General features: G+C 46.8%; 1 protein-coding gene across 1 annotated transcript; it reads left to right on the forward strand.

The window, feature by feature from the left end:
* Positions 1-2,392: 2,392 nt before the first annotated feature.
* Positions 2,393-18,591, forward strand: stac (SH3 and cysteine rich domain). Its single transcript, XM_079752907.1, has 11 exons — positions 2,393-2,921; positions 5,878-6,208; positions 10,535-10,668; positions 13,681-13,762; positions 14,328-14,434; positions 14,943-15,033; positions 15,452-15,513; positions 15,712-15,812; positions 17,545-17,600; positions 17,966-18,099; positions 18,431-18,591. The coding sequence occupies exons 1-11, from the start codon at positions 2,823-2,825 to the stop codon at positions 18,527-18,529; spliced, it is 1,296 nt and encodes a 431-aa protein (XP_079609033.1). The 5' UTR covers positions 2,393-2,822; the 3' UTR covers positions 18,530-18,591.
* The last annotated feature ends 2,506 nt before the right edge of the window (positions 18,592-21,097 follow it).

The following is a 21,097-nucleotide window of genomic DNA, read 5'->3' on the forward strand; positions in this document are numbered from 1 at the left end:
GTTCCCTTGAAACCATCTAAAATTCCTCTGTTCCTATGAAACCACCTAACGTTCCTCTGTTCCTCTGCAACCACCTTACGTTCCTCTGTTCCTCTGAAACTCCTTAACGTTCCTCTGAAACCAACTTACGGTCCTCTGTTCCTCTGCAACCACCGAACGTTGCTCTGTTCCTCTGAAACCACCAAACGTTCCTCTGTAACCACCAAATGTTCCTCTGAAACAACATGTTAAGCAACAAGGCGACGACATACATGAAGGTTTTCCAGACCAAATAACCTCTGAATATGTTGAGTTGTTAAACATGTGAAACATTAAGCTTTAAGAAGCTTTATTAACCAATGTGCCGGGCCAGTTCCATACTAAAGCACAAAATCGTTTGTGACGTTGAGGATATCATTAATTCAATTAAATCATTATGTGTTCATTACAATTACTTGCGGCCACCAAGATGCTTTCATAAACTCGACCTCCAAAAAACAATCCTGTTGAAATCATGTCATTTTCTTGATGTCCACATTTCCCACAGGCCTCCACGTTATAGATCAGAGATGGCTAGTTCTGTAGCCATGCATCTTCTGCCAGCCATATGCTTTATGTTTAAATGGGTTTTAACTGACTTTAGATTTGACACTTACATTTCCAACTCTTCTTCAGTCATGTTATTATTGTTAAGTATTGGTTGGGATACAGTATGAAGGCGTTTCCCTGGTCTGCTCAAAGCCTTCAACAGACATGAAGATCAAGGTGTTCCACGCATGCACGAAGACAGCGGGAATCCACTGTGGTTCCTTTCCCGACGTGAACTGCATGTTGAGTAGGAGACGAGGTCTAATAATAACTTACTACCCCTAACCCACGTCTTGTTCCAGCAGCGGGGAACCCAAAGGAGAGAGACACAACATGCAGTTTGGCAGACGCAAGTGTGACCGAGAAAGTGGGTTTCAATGTGATAGAGGAATCTCCATTTTTTAGAATTATCTTTTCTGGTTTCCTGAGATTACTAGAGAAATTCTGCAACAACAACAAAAATTTAAAACTATCAGAAAAACCCAGATCACTTACTGAATCCTAGATGAGAGCAAACAATAACTGAATCATAGATGAGATGATTCAATAACTGAATCATAGATGAGATCAATAACAGAATCACAGATGAGATCATGTCCATGTAAAGTCAGCAGACATGTGGGCCGTCAGCATTCTTTCTCACGGAGCTTTGTTAGAGAGCTGCTAATGATGAGTGGGCGTCGCTGTGCTACGTCATGTGACTTCCGGAACCCATCGACACAAACAGTTAAATCACAAAACGTTCCCAAACATGGAGCTGGCAGCGGCAGCAGTGGTTCAATGGGCTGGAATAAGTACTGGAATAAGAACAGTAGACATCAGTACGTACACCAACAGACCCTCACAGTTATCAACCGCCTACTGACATGTCTGTCATCAACAGTCTACTGACATGTCTGTCATCAACAGTCTACTGACATGTCTGTCTGTCTTTCATCAACAGCCTACTAACATCTGTCATCAACAGCCTACTGACATGTCTATCATCAACAGACAACTGACATGTTTGTCTTACATCAACAGCCTACTAAGATGTCTGTCATCAACCACCTACTTACATGTCTGTCTGTCTGTCATCAACTGCCTACTGACATGTCTGTCATCAACAGCATACTGACATGTCTGTCATCAACCGCCTACTGACATGTCTGTCTGTCATCAGCCTACTGACATGTCTGTCTGTCATCAGCCTACTGACATGTCTGTCTGTCATCGACAGCCTACTGACATGTCAGAATGGCATCCATTTGCCACATCATTTCTATAATATAACAAATTAAAAACCCTTCCCACTACTGTGACAACAACATATCCCACCTCCCACCACTCCCAGTTCTGTGACAACATGTCTGACCTCCCAACACTCTCACTACTGTGACAACAACATGTCCCACCTCCGATCACTCGCACTACTGTGACAACAACACACCCAACCTCCCATCACTCCCACTACTGTGACAACAACAGATCCCACCTCCAACCACTCCCACTACTGTGACAACAACACACCCCATCTCCTACCTCTCCAAGTACTGTGACAGCAACCCCCCCCCCCCCCCCCCCCACCATTCCCAGTACTTTGACAGCAACATACTCCATCTCCCATCACTCCCAGTACTGTCTCCCAGCAGAAGAGGGACGACCCCATCCCATCTCCCGCCCACGTGAGCCCCCAGCCCCAGAGCACAGCGCGAGACAAGACTCAGCTGGAGTCTGGACCTCAGCGCGAGCGGACAGAGCAGGAGAGCACGAGACGAGCAGTCCGGACGTGATGCGGAGAGCGAGAAGGAGTTTTGCTGAGAACGAGACGGATTTCTGCTGAGAGCGAGACGGAGTTCTGTTGAGAGCGCGACGGAGTTCTGTACGGATTTCTGCTGAGCGCGCGAGAAAAACGGAACTCACACCGAGACTGAAATAGAAGAAAATCTGTAATTATTTTATTTAGACTCTTCGGAACTTTACGACTGTCGTCTTTTTTTTGCTCTAGATTGTGGAGGACTTCAGATGGATTTAGGTTATCACTAAAACAAGCTGAACACTGAATTTGAAGCTCGCGGATCGGTTAATTGGCGAGCCTGCATGCTGAGAACCAAGCAGCAGACCCTCAGCTGTGTTCTCTAGCTCCTCCTGAGGAACCACCGAGCGGGGGAATCTCAGCTGTGTTCTCTAGTTCCTCCCGAGGAACCACCGAGCGGGAGAACCTCAGCTCTGTGTACTTCACCGAGCAGGAGAACCTCAGCTCTGGGTTCTCTAGGATGATCCCTGCGGAGAGCATGGAGGAGCCCAGCGGGGGTGCGGAGAAGGGAGAGGAGACCCCTGCCTCACCGGTAGTCTCTCAGAGCCATGAAACCAAGGTAACCGTCCGAGTATCTGTCCATGACACCTCCATCTCTCTATGGAGAGGTAACCAAGGTTACAGTCTGAGCATCAGTCCAGGACACCTCCACCTCTATCCATAGAGAGGTGGAACCTCAAGCTAGAAGAGACACGGCACCTCCACCTCTATCCGTAGAGAGGTGGAGCCTCAAGCTAGACAGTCTCTTCACCTCCACCTCTATCTATAGAGAGGTGGAGCTTCAAGCTAGGAGAGTCACGGCACCTCCACCTCAATCTAGAGAGGTGGAGCCTCAAACTAGGAGAGTCACGGCACCTCCACCTCTATCTATAGAGAGGTGGAGCCTCAAGCTAGAAGAGACACGGCACCTCCACCTCTATCTATAGAGAAGTAACTAAGGTAACAGTTTGAGCATCAGTCCAGGACACCTCCATATCTCTATAGAGAGGTCTCTATATAGAGAGGAGGAGCCTCGAGCTAGGAGAGCAGACCCAGGCCTGAAATACTTTCAGTTTCTGGAATGAGTTTATTATTTATTAATAATATTTAAGAGGAATGTGATGCTGCTACTCGTCCCATTTGTGTGGCACACAGAGATGGATAGATAAGTTCCTGGGCTCAAAATATAGTTTAGACAAACACCACTAATGTGAGCCATTAAAGTAGGCGATACGAACAATATGAAGCTTCTGAAACCGTAAGCCTCTGACCCTGACTTGGTGACCTTTCGTTCCGAAGAGGAACAGTAAGACTCTGACCCTGACATGGTGAACCTTTTATTATAACGAGGAACAGTAAGACTCTGACATGGTGAACCTTTTATTATAACGAGGAACAGTAAGACTTTGACCCTGACATGGTGAACCTTTCGTTCTTCTGGTTGGCCGTACCAGTTGTCTGTGGTTTCCAGGTCTTCATCATTCCTACTAAAACATATCACTGGGTAGTTCCTGGCCATCAGTCCTACTAAGACTTATCTCTGGGTGGTTCCTGGCCATCAGTCCTACTAAGACTTATCTCTGGGTGGTTCCTGGCCATCAGTCCTACTAAGACATATCTCTGGGTGGTTCCTGGCCATCAGTCCTACTAATACTTATCTCTGGTCCTTAAGTCCTAATGGTCTCCTGGATGAACAACAGGTGAACAAGCCCTGGTGAAGCCAGAGAACGAGAGAGAGAATGATGATCTGTTTTAGATGTTGGGTGTTGTACCCAGCCTGCTGTACATGATATGTAATGCGTTTCGGTTCAGTGTTTAAAGGCAGGGTACTTTATGTTAAGTTTACTTTATGTTAAGTGTACTTTATGTTCTACATCCTGGCCCTCTGCCATCATGCTGTGTTTGTCCCTTAAAGAACTCAGTGAGGCCGGATCAGCAGAAACGGAAGGTGAGATGTGCTACCATCTGAGGCTGGTTCCTCTTGTTGCCTGCTGTGTATCTGAGCCATAAGCTGTTTTTATGCATGTGTACAAAGTTTAAAGTGGTTTGAAATGACAACTTGAATGCCATCAAATGCTAAAATGAGTCACCAACTGAAATTAACACAAGGGAAACCCAATTAAAGTGAATGATTCCAGCATTTGTCTAAATGTACAACAATACAATCCTTTTTGGAATAAATACCCAATACTATGATTGTATCGTATGATGCTGCTTCATCCTCGTTGTTTCCTGTGCTGTGACGGGTCATTAAAACAGAGCGTTGACGTGGGTGTTAGGGGGTAAACTAATGGTCTAAATCGATTGGTCGGATGGACCAATCAATCAGTTGTCGTCATCACAAACACACAACAAACACAATATTTTACTCCATATAGCCGCTACTAAAACACTGTCTTACTCCATGACAGTTTTGCATGCTCATGTCCAACCTAACAACTAACAAACTGAATCATAATCATAACTAACTGTAGTAAAAACTAAATTTAAGTATACACTAGAACTGCTCATGAAAGAGTATATGTTGGTCACACCAAATCAGACTCTTTTACTGGAAGAAATAAGTTCTCAAAGCACTACTGAATGACTTGCATGCATAGTGCATGATGGCCTATTACCGTTAAACTGTTAGAGGAGGAGGGGTCAGGCCCACATGATGATAGAGAAGGGTGATGATGAGATAGAGAGGAACGCTGGAAAACAATGACCTCTGAAGGGTGATGATGAGATAGAGAGGAACCCTGGAGAACAATGACCTCTGAAGGGTCATGAGGAGGTAGAGAGGAACCCTGGAGAACAATGACCTCTGAAGGGTCATGAGGAGGTAGAGAGGAACGCAGGACTGTTCGACTACAATATGAGAAAGACAGGAGGCTGGCCACAACATGAGAGAGAGAGAGAGAGAGAGAGAGAGAGAGAGAGAGAGAGACGCTGGACTACAATATGAGATAGAGAGAAGCGCTGGACTACAATATGAGAGAGAGGAACGCCAGACTACAATATGAGATAGAGAGGACCGCTGTATTACAATATGAGATAGAGACGAACGTTAAACTGTTAGATGAGGAGGGGTCAGTCCCACATGACGATAAAGAAGGTCATGATGAGATAGAGACGAATGCTGGACAACAGTGACCTCCTGGCATCTTAGTGATTATCCTGATGTGATCCATTGTCCTGCACTCTGAAAACACATCAGCTTCCATGTGGCCCTAGGGCCCTCATGTGGCCCCTGCTGAATGAGGACATACTGTAAGCAATCGACTTCTTGTCAGCCACAACTGTGCAGCAGAGATGAAGCATTACACCAGATGATCATTAAAGAATATTGTGCATAGGAATTTAATAGACTTCAAATTATTAAGTCCAAATCAGCGATTTGGACTTAATCTTCATAGCACACCAAAAACATCCAAAGCATTTCCCCGTCACTGCCCCTCTTTTGAATCTGCATGTCTCATCAGCTCCACCTCTCCTTCATAAACCTTCTTCACCTTTCTCCCACTCTTCTTCTCCTCTCCCCCCCCCCTTCCTAGCTACAGAGGCTGAAGCGCTCTCTGTCCTTCAAAACCAAGAGTGTCCGCAGCAAGAGCGCCGACAACTTCTTCAGGAGCAGCGGAGACAACAAGTCGGAGCTGCTGTCGGAGGTCAGCAGCAGCACGAGCCACCTCAACAGCCTGGCCCCGCCCCACAACCCTCACCACCACATCCCCCCCGTCCCGCCCGCCATCCCCTCCGCCCCCCCTCCGTCGTCCCGCTCCCCGTCGTCACGGAGCCCGTACACGTTGGACGCCGCCGGCCACTGCTTCATGGAGCACATCTTCAAGAAGCCCACCTTCTGCGACGTCTGCAACCACATGATCGTAGGTGAGGACCCACACTCTGGTCTCTGTTCTCTGTTCTCGTGGGTGAGGACCCTCGATGGTTCTCTGTTCTCTGTTCTCGTGGGTGAGGACCCTCGCTCGGTTCTCTGTCCTCTGTTCTCGTGGGTGAGGACCCTCGCTCGGTTCTCTGTTCTCTGTTCTCGTGGGTGAGGACCCACACTCTGGTCTCTGTTCTCTGTTCTCGTGGGTGAGGACCCTCGCTCGGTTCTCTGTTCTCTGTTCTCATAGGTGAGGACCCTCGCTCGGTTCTCTGTTCTCTGTTCTCGTAGGTGAGGACCCTCGCTCAGTTCTCGGTTCTCTGTTCTCGTAGGTGAGGACCCTCGTTCGGTTCTCTGTTCTCTGTTCTCGTAGGTGAGGACCCTCGCTCGGCCCTCGGTTCTCTGTTCTCGTAGGTGAGGACCCTCGCTCGGTTCTCTGTTCTCTGTTCTCGTAGGTGAGGACCCTCGCTCGGTTCTCTGTTCTCTGTTCTCGTAGGTGAGGACCCTCGCTCGGTTCTCTGTTCTCTGTTCTCGTAGGTGAGGACCCTCGCTCGGTTCTCTGTTCTCTGTTCTCGTAGGTGAGGACCCTCGCTCGGTTCTCGGTTCTCTGTTCTCGTAGGTGAGGACCCCCGCTCTGTTCTCTGTACTCTATTCTCTGCTCTCGGCCCGAGAATGAGACGTGAGTGAACTCTTTGCCAGGATCAGACGTGCACAGCATTGTCTTCACGTGCACATCATTGTGGTCACGTATACAACATATTCGTCACGTGCACATCATTGTGGTCACGTGCACAACATTGTGTTCACGTGCACAACATTGTCATCATGTGCACACGTTTGTTTGACATGCAGGGCATCAAGGTCACCGGGGTCCATTGATCCATGGTCAGGCTGCTGGCTCAGACTCTGGAACCAGTGCTCCCAGTACATATATGTGCATCTATAGGGCTTGTACCTCAAAGATAATTGATGTAAAATCCTAAATTAACGTAAATATACCCTAATCTAGGCTTATCAAAACTTTGTTTGACAAATTATGAGAAATCTGATGATCAAAATAAATAAAAGGGTTAAGCAAGGAAAAGATATGAACTACGGAAGATGAAATAGCATAGTGGGAACTTTATTTAAACGTAATGCATTTCTCTCATAGGGTTCGATGCGTACCTAGATGATAGCTACAGCACTGTTTTATTTACAAGATTAGACAGACAGAATATGTATTTTATTAATTCCTGAAGTGGAAGACGTCACCTAAGAGTATTTGGAGTATTCAACTAATATACATGTCTTATTACTGCCACAATTCTTGTCTATTAACATTGAAACTTCTGTTTGAAATGAAGTTTCATCCATAATGAGCAACCAGAACCACATTCATTTTCCTGATGATAAATTCATGCATTAAGTATTCTTACTAAAGTATTAAGTATTAATTATTCTTACTATATGCATGAAGTTTTAAATATTAAGTATCCTTACTAAATGCATGCCATAGAGAGGTAGAGGTTTTAACCCTCCACTTGTTTGAATGCTCTGTGATTCACAAGGTTTGATTCCTGGCTTTCTGCTGGAATACAACTTGTGAAATGTGTTTTCCAGTTTGGTGCTGGAAAGTGAGTGAGTCAGTTTCCAGAAAAGCAGGTTGACCCTAATTGAGTTGCATCACAGTTAAATGATGCTAATCCTTCCTGGGGATGAATTCACTGCTTGCGGTTTCTTGAGGAAAGTTCTTTACAAAGGACAAACTTCTGCCCTTTTCATATCATGTTCAAATCAGCGTTTTTCTCACAATTCTCAGTAAGATTGCATCAAAACACCATGAAGCCAGCTGACCCTCTGCATGTGTTTATCCTAGATTTGGACATGAAGTCTGCGCCAACATTTACATTCTAACCGTAGCTAAAGACGTTCCTAAGCAATCGAAGCATTTCACCCTGTGTTGATCATAATTATGTTGCGCTTTAATAACCCGTTACGCATGTAATTAGATTGTTGTAACTTGATTGGGCCATGGCGTTTGACTAAATGACTTCAACACTTTCATAGTAACACATTTCACAGAGCAACATTATATCCCTGTTTTTTTTGTTTTAGTTTTGTAAGTTGATAGTCTTTCGCAATTGCTCCTCCTACTAAGGATGGCATGCAGTGAAAAAAATAAGCACTTCAACAAATCATCGAAAAAACACAGAAATAGAAGGAATTCACTGAAATGTGGGCTCACAAGCCTATTGAATCTCCAGCCAACTACTGTACAGGAATACTTTGATTAAGATCTGGTTCCTGATACAATAGCCCACAATAAACGCAGCGACAAAGGTACAAGGGTTTGTTCCCAGATCAGTTGTGATCGGTGAGGCCGTTGCGACAGGTGTGGTTGCCGTCAGCAGGTCATGATTTCTGCTCAGTATCACCATCTCTATACCAGGAGCCTCTTCTGCACCAGCGGGGCCCAGCAATAACAGATCTCACAGGGGCCACACCAGGGGCCCCACCTATCATTCAGTTTGTAGCCCTGACAAACTCCTGTCTCGCCATAGGAACGAAGAAAAAACAAACTGTTGTATGAGTTGTGTGTGTGGAGGGTAGTGATTGGTGTTTAGCTCTCTGTATTACACAGAGTTTAAGGGTTTGGGTTAACCCCAGTACTGTGTGTTTACCTCTCTGTAAAACAGAGAACTGTAGGGTTTGGGTTAACCCTGTGTTGCCCTCTCTGTAGAACACAGAGCTGTAGGGTTTGGGTTAGCCCCAGTCCTTGGGGTTTGTTCTCGTGCTCCAGAGGAACACCTTGGATGTTGTCTGACTTAAACATCCCGTGCTGTTTTTTGTTTATAATCTTCCACATTGTCCACATTGTGTCACGACCCGAATGTAAAGTTCTGTCAGTGAGACAAAAAGAAACCAGAGGTTGAACAGAAACACCTCTCCAGACCAGTACAGACCAGTCCTACTGACCAGTTCTACAGATCAGTCCTACCCTCCAGACCAGTACAGACCAGTTCCACAAACTAAACCTATAGACCAGTCCTGCCACTACAGAACAGTCCTACAGACCAGTCCTACCACTACAGACCAGTCCTACCATTACAGACCATTCCTAAAGGCCAGTCCTACAGGCCAGTCCTACCACTACAGACCAGTCCTACCACTACAGACCAGTCATACAGACCAATCCTACCCTCCAGACCAGTAGATCAATTAATTCTTCACACGTCCACATTTTAGAGTAGAAAGAGGGAGAGTCACAGCAAGAGAACGGGTCACACAGAGAGACCGGGTCACAGCAGGGCACATGCTCATTGGCTCATCAATGAATCACCGGGGGCTGTGAGCTGCCAGACAGCAACCAATCACAACACAGAGGTCTCTCTCTACTGTGATCTATGTCACCAAGTCTGCCTGTCTGTCTCGCTATCCTTCTGCTGTATATTTACTCAGTTCATCATGTCAACTTCCTCCGCTATGGCAATTTAAAACTGTGTGTGTGTGCACGCACGCACACACACACAAACACACAAACACACACACACATGCACGCACGCACGCACGCACGCACACACACACACACACACACACACACACAAACACGGTTTGACGTGGTGTGAGGAGGCGTTAGTTATGAAGCAGATATATCCTATGTTCAATAGAAAGTTGATGAAGTCCTGTGATGTAGAAGATGAGTGACCGAAGTATTGTGATCAGGTTAATGTGATCGTTATGAATAATGGATTTGAACAATCAATGGTTTGATAGGGTCGATAACCAGCAGTTCTGCTTTAGTATAGATTTGACATTCCTCCTGTGAGCTGTGGAGACCAGATGTTATCTATGGATGGTCGGCTTAGCTCAGCAGGGTGACTTGTAACCAGAAGGTCGCTAGTTCGATTCCCCGGCTCCTCCACGCTGAGTTTCAAGGTTTCCCTGAGCGAGAAGCCTCTCCCTAACTGCCCCCGAGGAGCTGGCTGTCTCCTTTTGTGGTTGACTCTGCCATCAGTGTGTGTATGAATAGTTGTAAGTAGCTATTGATGAAAGCAACTTCTAAATGTCAATTCAGGCCTTCTTTGTTTTCAAATCGTTCCTTATTATCTTTGTGTCCTTTAACGGTTTACAACAGACTGGGTACGGGTTGTGACTCACTTCTGCATTCCTCTACAGTCCATCATCAACACCCCTCAACGGGACCATAATATTTATTTAGTTTTTCTTTACATAAGTCTGTGGGCGTGTTTGTACTGTATTTCTCGGCGTACGCGAACCTTACATGTCTATGTCTATGTGTGTGTGTGTGTATGTGTGTGTGTGTGTGTGTGTGTGTGTGTCTCCATTAGGAACGACGGCCAAGCATGTGGTATTCCTGGCGGGGAACACAGCCAAGCACGGCCTGCGTTGCAAAGCCTGCAAGATGAGCCTGCACCATAAGTGTGAGCACGGTGTGGGGCGACAGCGCTGTCAGGGCAAGCTGGTAAGACCCCCCCACCCTCCACGCTGCCTGGGGACGCCCCCAGGCTGCCCCCACACACACACACACACGGGGTTCACACACACGGGGGACAGATGGTGAAGGCATACTGCGGTAGAACCACAGAAGATGCGTGGGATGGCGCAGTTTCAGACACTATGCTTAATTGCTGCTATTTATTATTCCCCTACCTCTGAAAATAGTAAGCCTATTTGTGGTTCTGTTTGTTAGTGACTGAATATAAACTGAATATAAAGTCGACACATCATCACGAGTGATCTGGCCGTCGTCTTCATCATCGCTCCTTATCGTTGGTAAAGTGCCAGTGCTGAGCGGGACTGCTGTGTTAAGAACTTCTATCCAGGGGCCTCTGTGAACCAGCATGAAGAACGGCCTAATGGCCAGCAGGTTAGACCGACAGAGACCATAGATCATCAATAGATCATTCATAAATCATTCATAGATCATCCATAGATCATTCATAAATCATTCATAGATAACACATATAGATAACACAGATAGAAAACTATGAAGGTAGAATAAGATCTGTAGACTAAAGAAGAAGGCTTTTACTAGAAGGCTTCTAGCCAGAAGACAAGGGCCACACACGTCCGGCATAGAGTCATCCACTGTGTTGTAGATTAGGCTATTGTAGACCGTTTGTAGATGATTCATCTTATTCAGAGAAGTCAACGGAAGGAGATGTCTCTGGAGGATCCCTATGGGATGTGTTATATCTCAGTCAACAACATGATCCTGGTGGTAGATAAAGAAAAACCTCAACTGAAAACCTTTTGCTGCTCATCAGCTATGATAAATCTGTGCTTTATATACTGAATTATGGTCTGAAATCATTATAACGGGATGATTATTGAGATTGGTTACTGATGTGATTAAGACTTGGCATAGCACAACGCCCCACTCTATCTACAGCTCTCATTCTCCCTCTCTCTCTCCCTCTCTCTCTTTTTCCATCTCTCATTCACACACACACACACACACACACACACACACACACACACACACACACACACACACACACACACACACACACACACACACACACACACACACAGTTTGTGGGCGTAGCAGTGAGGTGTTTGGTGATGAGTGGGTTAGGCTGTGCAGGCTGGAGGCTGGCTGTTTTTCCAGGGAGGAAGTGGTCATGATTGGATGTGCCAAAAACCACTCTTCATTTTGCCATGTCCCATTACAGACCAGAGAACTGGCCAGCACCAGTTTAGGTTTTTTCTTTATGTACGACCACGACGGGACTTTAAGTCAAACACACATCTGCAATCGCACACATATGCAAGCATACAACAACCACACCAACGCATGCAACACAAACGCATGCAACACATACGCACGCGCGTGCGTTACTGAAAAAAACAAAAACGAATCCTCCTTTGAATCGCGCTGCCAAGGTTTTGGTTCCTTTGGATATGTTCTGGAAGCCAGGTGTTTCCATCGCTTATCTTTTGTAATGACTTGGAGAGAGTCAACATCACCCTAACATGGAGAAGGCTGGACTCTCAGTAGAGACAGAGAGTCGTACACTGATACAATCTGATACAATTCTACTTCATGTTTTCCTCCACACTGAGTGATTTGAATGTTCCATGCTGAAATTAAACACAGAGAGATTGCCAGGACGTCTCTCTGTGTTTCATGGTAACTCTTGCCTGTTCTACCATGACTCATAACTCAGTTTTACCGAGCTTGAAGACTCCCTGCTTGGAGAGATAGGATCAGCTCAGTGGAAAATAAGTTGAAAGGTCACGCATAAAACAGGATGCCTCCCCGGAGGATACAACTCTAAATTAGGGTTTCAACTTGCACACTACTTCTCAAGCTTGTTTTTCTTGGCCAAAACAACTTTTAGTTTATCATCTGTGTATTTGGATTTCATAAATCACCACAATATGATCATCTGTGAAATATCTACCGTTGACGTCCCTAATTTGGCTGCTTACTAGCTCCTGATTCCCAGTGAGGCAGTGGCTTGCATCAGCGACCGACCGCATGTTCTGAAACACGTTATGAAGGAGCTAGATATGGAAGAGGTGGATGAGTTACAGGACTTCTTCAGAGAGACCTTGTCTCTCTGAAGAACTGGAGGAGGCTGACCCAGGAGGGAAGTGTTTCTCCGCTGCGTTGGGACCTAGAGAGCGAGACGAGGACGTTTAGTGGCCCCTGGGGTCGAGTTGAACCTCAATAAACAACAACCCCTCACTGGACAGGAGGACAGAACCAGGACACACTGCCGCCACAACAACTGAAACAACTGAAAAATAATAAAACATAGATGTTTCATCTCTGCAAATGAGCATAGAGCATGTGCTAACATGTAGCATGTTGCTACTATGCAATGCTCTGTGGGAGCAATAGAGCATGTGCTAACGTGTAGCATGTTGCTACTATGTAATGCTCTGTGGGCGCAATAGAGTATGTGCTAACGTGTAGTATGTTGCTACTATGCAATGCTCTGTGGGTGCAATAGAGTATGTGCTAACGTGTAGCATGTTGCTACTATGCAATGCTCTGTGGGAGCAATAGGCCTAATCCTCCAATCACAAGATAATAATAGTAATTCACACAGTAATTTGATCTGTCCTAAATTGTGTGTCTGGATAAACTCTGGGAGAAATATTTGGGCTTCTTCTGAAATTCCTTTGTGAGCAATCTGATGCGTGGTTCTGTAAGATTACATGGATGGAAAGCAGAACAGAGTATGAGTCGTATTGCATTAAGATTAAAACTTAGCAAAATTTCACTCAACTTAAATTTGTTTTGGTTGTCACTTTTTAATCTGCATGCATTGTGATTAAATATTATTTTTTGCTATCCCAGTGCAGTGGTTTTCCAAACAGAACCAGTGATTGAGCTTTGCACATTGAGAAGAGCAGGCCTTTGGGTCTGTGACTTCAGTGCTGTGACCGTCAATGCTGTGACCTTCAGTGCTGTGACCTTCAGTGCTGTTCCACTGACACTTCTCTTCTCTCCCCCTGTCAGCCCAAAGGCTTCCGCCGCTACTACAGCTCCCCGTTGCTGATCCAGGAACAGTTCGGATGCATCAAAGAAGTCATGCCTATCGGTAAAACATCTCTCTATCCTTTTAACCATGTGGTACATAGTTGTAAAATGTAATTTCTACTGAGTAGGACACACTGTAGAGTTGATCACTAAACGCTGTTTGATTAAGAATACCATTCAACTCAAGGATACATGGTCCCTAAGTCTCTGGTGTGAAACATGGTCCCTAAGTCTCTGGTGTGAAACATGGTCCCTAAGTCTCTAATGTGATACAAGGTCCATAAGTCTGTGTGATACGTCCCCAATTCTCTGGTGTGATACGATCCCTAAGTCTCTGGTAAGGTCCTCCGTCTCTAGTGTGATACGGTCCCTAAGTCTCTTGTGTGATACAGTCCCTAAAGTCTCTGATACGGTCCCTACGTTTCTGGTGTGATACGGTCCCTAAGTCTCTGTGTGATACGATCCCTTAGTCTCTGGTAAAGTCCCTACGTATCGTGACACGGTCCCTAAGTCTCTGTGTGATAAGATCCCTGAATCTTTGGTGTGATACGGCCCCTAAGTCTCTGATACGGTCCCTAAGTCTCTGATACGGTCCCTAAGACTCTGTGTCCTCTGGTTCTCCTCAGCGTGCGGTAACAAGGTGGACCCGGTGTACGAGGCCCTCAGGATGGCCACGTCTCTGGCCCAGAAGGCCAAGAGGCCCAGCGGCTCCGACTCGTCTCTCAGAAGCTCGGTCAGATTCTGGTCATTGAAATATCATTATTATTACTACTGTGTTACATGATCAGGGGTATTGTTTTAGTTTTTCGTTGTGTTAAAAGAAAGTTTTCCATTCATATCAAAATAGTTGAGTAAAGTATTTTCTAGTAGGTGGGGTTCTATATTAAATATATCCTATGTTCTATATGATCTATGTTCTATGTTATGTTAGGCTACATTAGGTTCGTAGCGTCTCTAATAAAGTGCATTCAGGACGATGAAGAGGTGATGTCGATGGAGCAATCCCTTTCTCTGATTACGACTCTTTGGACTGGCCCCACCCTAGCGAGCCATCTAAAGGGGAGCTAGGGGGAGACACTTTGGAGGAGGCTGTGGGAGGCGCTGGGGGGGGGAACAATAACATTTTGTCTTCTTTACTCAGATTTCCGCCATAAATTCTACGTTTGTCTTTGCGTGTGAAACGCGTTTGAGCCCCAGTTTGACGTGTGTTTGTGTGTTTGTGTGTATGGGTTCTGTTTCAGACCACTGACTTGGACCAGTTTGACGCTTGCCCTGAGGAAACAGTGGGCCACAGCAGCGGCTGCAACCCGTCCAGGGAGCCCAGTGATGAGGGTGGGTCTAGGTCTAGGCCCAGTGATGAGGGTGGGTCTAGGTCTAGGCCCAGTGATGAGGGTGGGTCTAGGTCTAGGCCCAGTGATGAGGGTGGGTCTAGGTCTAGGCCCAGTGATGAGGGTGGGTCTAGGTCTAGGCCCAGTGATGAGGGTGGGTCTAGGTCTAGGCCCAGTGATGAGGGTGGGTCTAGGTCTAGGCCCAGTGATGAGGGTGGGTTTAGGTTTAGGCCCAGCGATGGGTTTAGGTTTAGGCCCAGCGATAAGGGGGGGTTTAGGTTTAGGCCCATCAATGAGGGTCTTTATCACCACCATGTTTTAATGCCCATCACATGTCTTTTTGGCTAAACCGAATCCGCTCCCAGGTGTGACGCTGTTGACCTGAGTCTTTTTCAGGCGTTATTTTGTTTTCTGCTCCTCAGTCTTCAGAGTCCTGGCGAACGGCTCAGAGCGATACGAGCCAGAAGGGAAGTTTCAGAATCTGGTAAGAAACTCATCAACGAGAAGAAAAGCAAAAAGTACCAAATCATGCATGAACACAGAGGAAAGTGAAAAGATCATAATCATAAAAGTGTCTTTCAATCTGTCTATCTCTGTCTGTCTGTCTGTCTGTCTGTCTGTCTGTCTGTCTGTGTGTGTGTGTGTGTGTGTGTGTGTGTTTGTGTGTGTGTGTGTCCTCTAGGAGCAGGAGAGCCTGGCGCTGCAGAAGGAGGTTCTCCAGCTGAACACCTATGTGGCGCTGTTCAGCTTCACCCCTCTGGACCTTCACGACCTGGAGATGAGGTCACAAACACACACACACACACATACCAACACACACACACACACACACACACACATGCACACACAAACACAAGTACACACACACACACACACACACACACACACACATATCAACACACACACATACTAACACACACACACACACACACACACACACACACACATACGATCTAAGGGTCTCTAAATCTGTCTATTCCGTGAAGCTTTAAAATAAGTGAAGCTAAGTTGGGTGCATGAGATGAGATGTCTGCTATTGACCGGACAGTACATGATCTCAAACAGATCAGTCACCATGAGGGCACCAAATCAACAATAATGTAAATATTTTTACAACTGATGTTATTGCTGAAAGATATATAAAAAAAAAATCTTTACTCGTATGTCTAAGAAGACAGAACTCCATCCTGGGGGAAATCACAACTTTATTCAGTCAACTAGTGAGGACAACGTTGCCGTGAATAGATTCACCTAATTATCTAATTAACTTCCTTTATGAAGGGTGGGTTTATGAATATAATTCATGTCCTGATTGAAAGCACCTGACAGGTTATAAATATATCGTCATAGCATCATTCATCCTGATACAGTAGCTATAGATAACCCTTCAAACTACCTTCATTCAGTTGACCTCCAACCATGATTTCTCCTGTGTTGGAGCCAAATGTGTCAATCTGCTTTGATGTCTTCAGTTCTCTGAGCCCACAACATATTTCCCTTCCTCTCTGGAGATGCCATCATAGTTACCAGCTCCTTGAAACAAACTCCATTTAGCAGACGTCCTACTCACTACCTTCTGCTCTCGGGAGGCCATGATTGGCCAGATAGAAACCATGTGTCACCTCAAGCCCAATAGGTCCTGGAGGACCTCTATCTCATGGTAGGAGAGATCTCCTCACTCCCCATAGAAACATCTCAAGCCGAAACATCCACTCCCAAAGTGTTCTCATAGATAGTAATCCTCTAATCAAACCTCCACTCAGTGTTTGGGTTTCAGTTCCAGGTTAAAATGTATCTGAAACAAAAGCAGAATAAAGATAAGGAAAGAGATTGAGGGAATTGGTCGATGCCAAGTGAGTTAGCATCTCACACCTCCTCACATCTCCTCTAACCTCACTCCTCCTCTGACCTCACACCCCCTCTGACCTAACACCTCCTCAGACCACCTCTGACCTCACACCTCCTCTAACCTCACTCCCCTCTGACCTCACAACTCCTCTGACCTCCTCTGACCTCACACTTCCTCTCTACTCCTCTGACCTCAGACCTCCTCACACCTCCTCACACCTCCTCTGACCTCACACCTCCTCTGACCTCACACCTCCTCTAACCTCACTCCCCTCTGACCTAACACCTCCTCTGACCTCACACCTCCTCTCACCTCCTCTGACCTCACACCTCCTCCGACCCCAACCCTTCCCCCCGCTGAAACATCTCCGCCCTGTGATTCATTTGCCCGAGGGAAAGTCTAAACCGTTAACTAGACCTGAGGCGTCTCCACTCAGAGGTGGTCTCTGATTGGTGGAAGAGGCTGTGGCTTTGAGCAGATGTTTGTAATCATGCCAGTCAGGTTGAATCCCAGGGTGCTGATGTCCGGGAGAGAGACGCTCCACTGAAATTATAAAACCAAACTAACAGGACGCCTTGCCTATAAAGAAAGAAGAATGTCCCCTTCACCACTTCTCAAATAAAAGAAAAGTATCATAAAACTGAATGAGGTTTTTGTGCTTCACAGACCAGGAGACCGGATCCTACTGGCTGATGACTCCAACAACGACTGGTGGAAGGCATGTTACTCATTACTCAACTGAACACGCTTCATCAAGCTTGGCTCAGGATGCTTTAGCCTCTCCCTGGTCCAACGCCCTGTGGGCGAAGGATCCTCACAGAGGATCAGCTGTGGGTGACAGGGGAGCTGACAAATGAGGATACAAAAGGGCCAATCGGAGGCTCCGCAGACCGGCTGAGAGACCATGAAGACGTCTTAATGTGTTGTTGTTAGCCCAGAGTGCGTGCCAAACAGATGAGTGGTGAGGCTGGAGCCTCGTTGGTCTGTCGCTACAGAGCGACACGTTGCTATCTAGATCACAGCATGTAAAAATAGAGGAGCTCATGGTCTGCATTATTAATGACGTGACGTTTCTTTGTTCAGGGAGTGATCGAGGACCGGGTGGGCTTCTTCCCGGCTGCCTACGCACAGCAGGTGGGGGCTGGGGACTCGGTGTTCAGGTGCAGCAGGACCTTCATTGGCTGCAAGGAGCAGGGACAGATCACTCTCAAGGAGGGACAGGTAGGAACCTTCCTCTGTGAGTCTTACCTAAATATATACTGTATATATTTATTTGGTTTGATACTTGGTGTGGTTTGAGGCTTTGGTTTGATATTGGTCTGCCGTGAGGTTTTGGGCAGATACTAACAAAAAGGTTGAAAAAGCGTTCATTCATCAGTCAGTGAGCAGTTCCTTCCAGTCCCTCCCGGCAGACCCTGGCTGGTTCTAGAAACAGAACAATGCTATACCACACACCAGGCGATCAGAGACATTACACGCGTGTCTCCAACATGTGGATGAGGAGGAAGACGTCAGGGCTGCCCTCACATCGTGTCTCTTCTACTCCCTCTAGATCTGCGTGAGCAGCGAGGTGGAGCAGAGCGGCTTCATCAAGGTGGCCAGCGGAAAGAAGAGAGGCTTCGTTCCTACTGATGTTCTGGAGAACATCTGAGAGAGAGAGAGGGAGAGGGAGAGAGAGAGAGAGAGGGAGAGAGAGGGAGAGAGAGAGAGAGAGGGAGAGAGAGGGAGAGAGAGAGAGAGAGAGAGAATTGAAGCGAGTCGTGAGGCAGCTGGGACCCAAAAGCGGTCAGGCTTCCTTGGAAGGACAGCGGAGGAAGATGTTTGGAGCAGCTTCAGACACACCAGAGATCCTGGGGGAGGTGACCGATGACGCCTCCATCACTGTGGGCGGAGCCCCTCAGCTCAAAGAGTGCAGCGCTGTGACAGGGGTCACTGGAGCCCTTGCTGGTCCGGGCCCTTGATACTTCATTATCCAGGTTTTAAAAACGTCACTCTTGTTTCTCCTCCGTTTATTGGTAACACTTTACAGAAAGGTCCGTTCGTTTAGGATTATCCAGTTAATGAGTTATAAACATTATTATGTAGCATTAGCATAGGGGTGAGGGTTACTAGGTTAGGGTTAGTGGGTTAGGGTTAGTGGGTAATGGTTTGGGTTACAGCTAGTGGGTTATGGTTAGTGGGTTAGGGTTAGTAGGTAAGGATTAGTGGCTTATGATTAGTAGGTTAGGGTTAGTAGTGGGTTGGGGTTAGTAGTGGGTTATGGTTAGTAGGTAAGGGTTAGTATGTTATGGCTAGGTGGTTGGGGTTAGTAGTGGGTTATGGTTAGTAGGTAAGGGTTAGTATGTTATGGCTAGGTGGTCGACGTTAGTAGTGGGTTATGGTTAGTAGGTAAGGGTTAGTATGTTATGGCTAGGTGGTTGGGGTTAGTAGTGGGTTAGGGTTAGTAGTGGGTTATGGTTAGTAGGTAAGGGTTAGTATGTTATGGCTAGGTGGTTGGGGTTAGAAGTGGGTTAGGGTTAGTAGGTAAGGGTTAGTATGTTATGGCTAGGTGGTTGGGGTTAGTAGTGGGTTATGGTTAGTAGGTTAGTGGGGCTAGGGCAAGGTTTCCTCTGGCAGGCGCCTGTAGATTATCCACAGCAGCAGAATGTATTTCTTTACTGATGGAAGTAGCTACTGCAAGACATTTATAAAGGATCAAATGCAAAAATAAATAGGTTTGCATTTCAAAACTAAAATCTAGCAGTTAAGCCTATAGGAACACAGTCACACAGACGGCTATATAAACAGCCTGGAGAAAGATTAAAGACTGTTGTTTTGTAATGGGTTTGTTGTTACGAGACATTACAAAGTGCTGTTCCTCATGTCCAGGTTAGGCTCTTCTCTGAAGGTTTCTCTGTGGGGCGGAGTGGTGAAGACCCCCAAAGGCATGAGAGGCTTTTATAGGCAGGCAGCGTAGCGTACAGCGCCCAACAGTATCCGTCTCTACTGTAAGACCCTCAGAGGACTAGTTTAGTACTCGTCTTACCTCCTTCAATCCACAAAACAATATCTAGAATCAATAGCAGGCTTTTCCTATGAGTTAAAGGGACCTTTCATTGATGTTTGAAACTCTAATTTTCATGTTTTATGTGTGAGAATGGCCATAAGGCTTCCATTGCGTTGGAATATGATCTGTACTACTGTGAGAAATACCATGAAGTGCACGTCCCATGGAACCGTTGATGCACTATGGTAACATGGTAACCTTGGTAACCAGGACCGCCTCTTAGACTGGCTCAGAGGTTCGAGGCTGGGTTAGGGTTAGGGGATTCGAGGCTGGGTTAGGGTTGGGGGCTGTGTTAGGGTTAGAGTTATAGGGTTAGGGTAAGGAAGTACAGCTGTCTTCATCCCTTCCTCCTGTAAGACCACCGGAGGACGGCCGTAGACTGGGAGCAGGTGACAGAAACGCCCTTACGGGCCAGGGAGGGGAGTGAGAGGTGAGCTTAGCAGAGTGACACGTGGGAGGGGAGTGAGAGGTGAGCTTAGCAGAGTGACACGTGGGAGGGGAGTGAGAGGGGAGTGTAGCAGAGTGACACGTGGGAGGGGAGTGTAGCAGAGTGACACGTGGGAGGGGAGTGAGAGGTGAGCTTAGCAGAGTGACACGTGGGAGGGGAGTGAGAGGGGAGTGTAGCAGAGTGACATGTGGGAGGGGAGTGAGAGGGGAGCGTAGAAGAGTGACACGTGGGAGGGACGTGAGAGGTGAGCGTAGAAGAGTGACACGTGGGAAGGGAGTGAGATGTGAGCTTAGCAGAGTGACACGTGGGAGGGGAGTGAGAGGTGAGCTTAGCAGAGTGACACGTGGGAGGGGAGTAAGAGGGGAGCATAGAAGAGTGACACGTGGGAGGGGAGTGAGAGGTGAGCGTAGAAGAGTGACACGTGGGAAGGGAGTGAGATGTGAGCTTAGCAGAGTGACACGTGGGAGGGGAGTGAGAGGTGAGCGTAGCAGAGTGACACATGGGAGGGGAGTGAGAGGTGAGCTTAGCAGAGTGACACGTGGGAGGGGAGTGAGAGGTGAGCTTAGCAGTGACATGTGGGAGGGGAGGGTAGAAGAGTGACACGTGGGAGGGGAGTGAGAGGTGAGCTTAGCAGTGACATGTGGGAGGGTAGAAGAGTGACACGTGGGAGGGGAGTGAGAAGTGAGCTTAGCAGAGTGACACGTGGGAGGGGAGTGAGAGGTGAG

This window comes from Pollachius pollachius, assembly GCF_949987615.1.
Source record: "Pollachius pollachius genome assembly, chromosome: 15".
Classification (NCBI taxonomy): Eukaryota; Metazoa; Chordata; class Actinopteri; order Gadiformes; family Gadidae; genus Pollachius; species Pollachius pollachius.

Bases quoted from the DNA above. Each gene is read 5' to 3' on its own strand.
- stac (XM_079752907.1), top strand. From the start codon at position 2,823: ATGATCCCTGCGGAGAGCATGGAGGAGCCCAGCGGGGGTGCGGAGAAG. The intron at 14,435-14,942 runs GTCAGATTCTGG...GTTCTGTTTCAG, and splicing joins ACTCGTCTCTCAGAAGCTCG to ACCACTGACTTGGACCAGTT. The intron at 18,100-18,430 runs GTAGGAACCTTC...TACTCCCTCTAG, and splicing joins TCACTCTCAAGGAGGGACAG to ATCTGCGTGAGCAGCGAGGT.